The 1,009-nt window shown below is 34.0% G+C and overlaps 1 protein-coding gene across 2 annotated transcripts in view; it reads left to right on the plus strand.

Moving 5' to 3' along the window:
* Positions 1-736: 736 nt before the first annotated feature.
* The window catches only part of gpatch1 (G patch domain containing 1), a 16,936-nt gene continuing 16,663 nt past the window's right edge, over positions 737-1,009 (plus strand). For both annotated transcript variants that reach the window (XM_030130947.1, XM_030130948.1), the window contains exon 1: positions 737-840. In XM_030130947.1, coding sequence (XP_029986807.1) covers positions 771-840 — 70 coding nt within the window. In that variant the 5' untranslated portion in view covers positions 737-770. The remainder of the gene's footprint in view (positions 841-1,009) is intronic.

Below are 1,009 nucleotides of genomic sequence, written 5' to 3' on the forward strand. Positions count from 1 at the left end.
TTTTCAAATCAGATTTTATATATTTTTTTTGTCTTTTCTGTCCTTTTATGTTGATATAGTAGGTTAAAGTGAAAAAAATAATAGGTAGCTGATATAAATGAAGTTGTGCAGAAAAAAAGATACCAAACATGGGTATAGTAAACATTTGTTTATATAGTATATAAAGGCAAAATCAAAAGTACTGAAAAACAGATAAAATAGGCTCAGACCCCTGTGGGTTAATACTTGAATGTTTCTGCCAAAAGCAAGTGCATTGTGCCAATTATTTATTAGTTCTGTTTGTTTGTTTGTTTGTTTGTTTGTTTGTTTTTCAAAATACAGCTTGGTTAAATTATTTCAGTGTGTGTATCAGTACTTTTTGAACATTTTGAGCACAATTTCAACAGTATCGTGATAATAATGATAATTTTGGTCACAATAACCGTGATATGAAATTTTCATATCATTACATCCTTACTATCTATCTATCTATCTATCTATCTATCTATCTATCTATCTATCTATCTATCTATCTATCTATCTATCTATCTATCTATCTATCTATCTATCTATCTATCTATCTATCTATCATAGCTGAGGCGCTTGCAATACATTACAATGCAACTATTGGCCGTTGTTTAAAAACCTAGTATAGTTTTAAAAACGCTGATGAACTTTCGTGCAGTTTCCATTTTCACCACTAAATGTCACTGTTTGTCTTTTCAGTGTAAGCTCCCTCATGTCGTCATCACTAAGTTTGTCCTTCTGCGCCTGCCGTAGTTGTTGAAAACATGGCGTCGGACAGTGATAGCGACGAGGATTTTGTGACGTACGGAACGCCTTTGGAGCCTTTAGAAGAAGGTACAGTGGGCTATAATAACTGTCTGGTATATCAGTATGCGGTATTAAACTATACCTGTTCAGTTCAGTAAAGAAAAACGAGCGACGACCTTTGCCGCCGCAGCTAAAACCCATAAGCTAGCATACATGCTAAGATGCAAGCCTAACTTCATTCCAAAAATCACTCTCT

Source organism: Sphaeramia orbicularis, chromosome 3 (genome assembly GCF_902148855.1).
Source record: "Sphaeramia orbicularis chromosome 3, fSphaOr1.1, whole genome shotgun sequence".
NCBI classification, from domain to species: Eukaryota; Metazoa; Chordata; class Actinopteri; order Kurtiformes; family Apogonidae; genus Sphaeramia; species Sphaeramia orbicularis.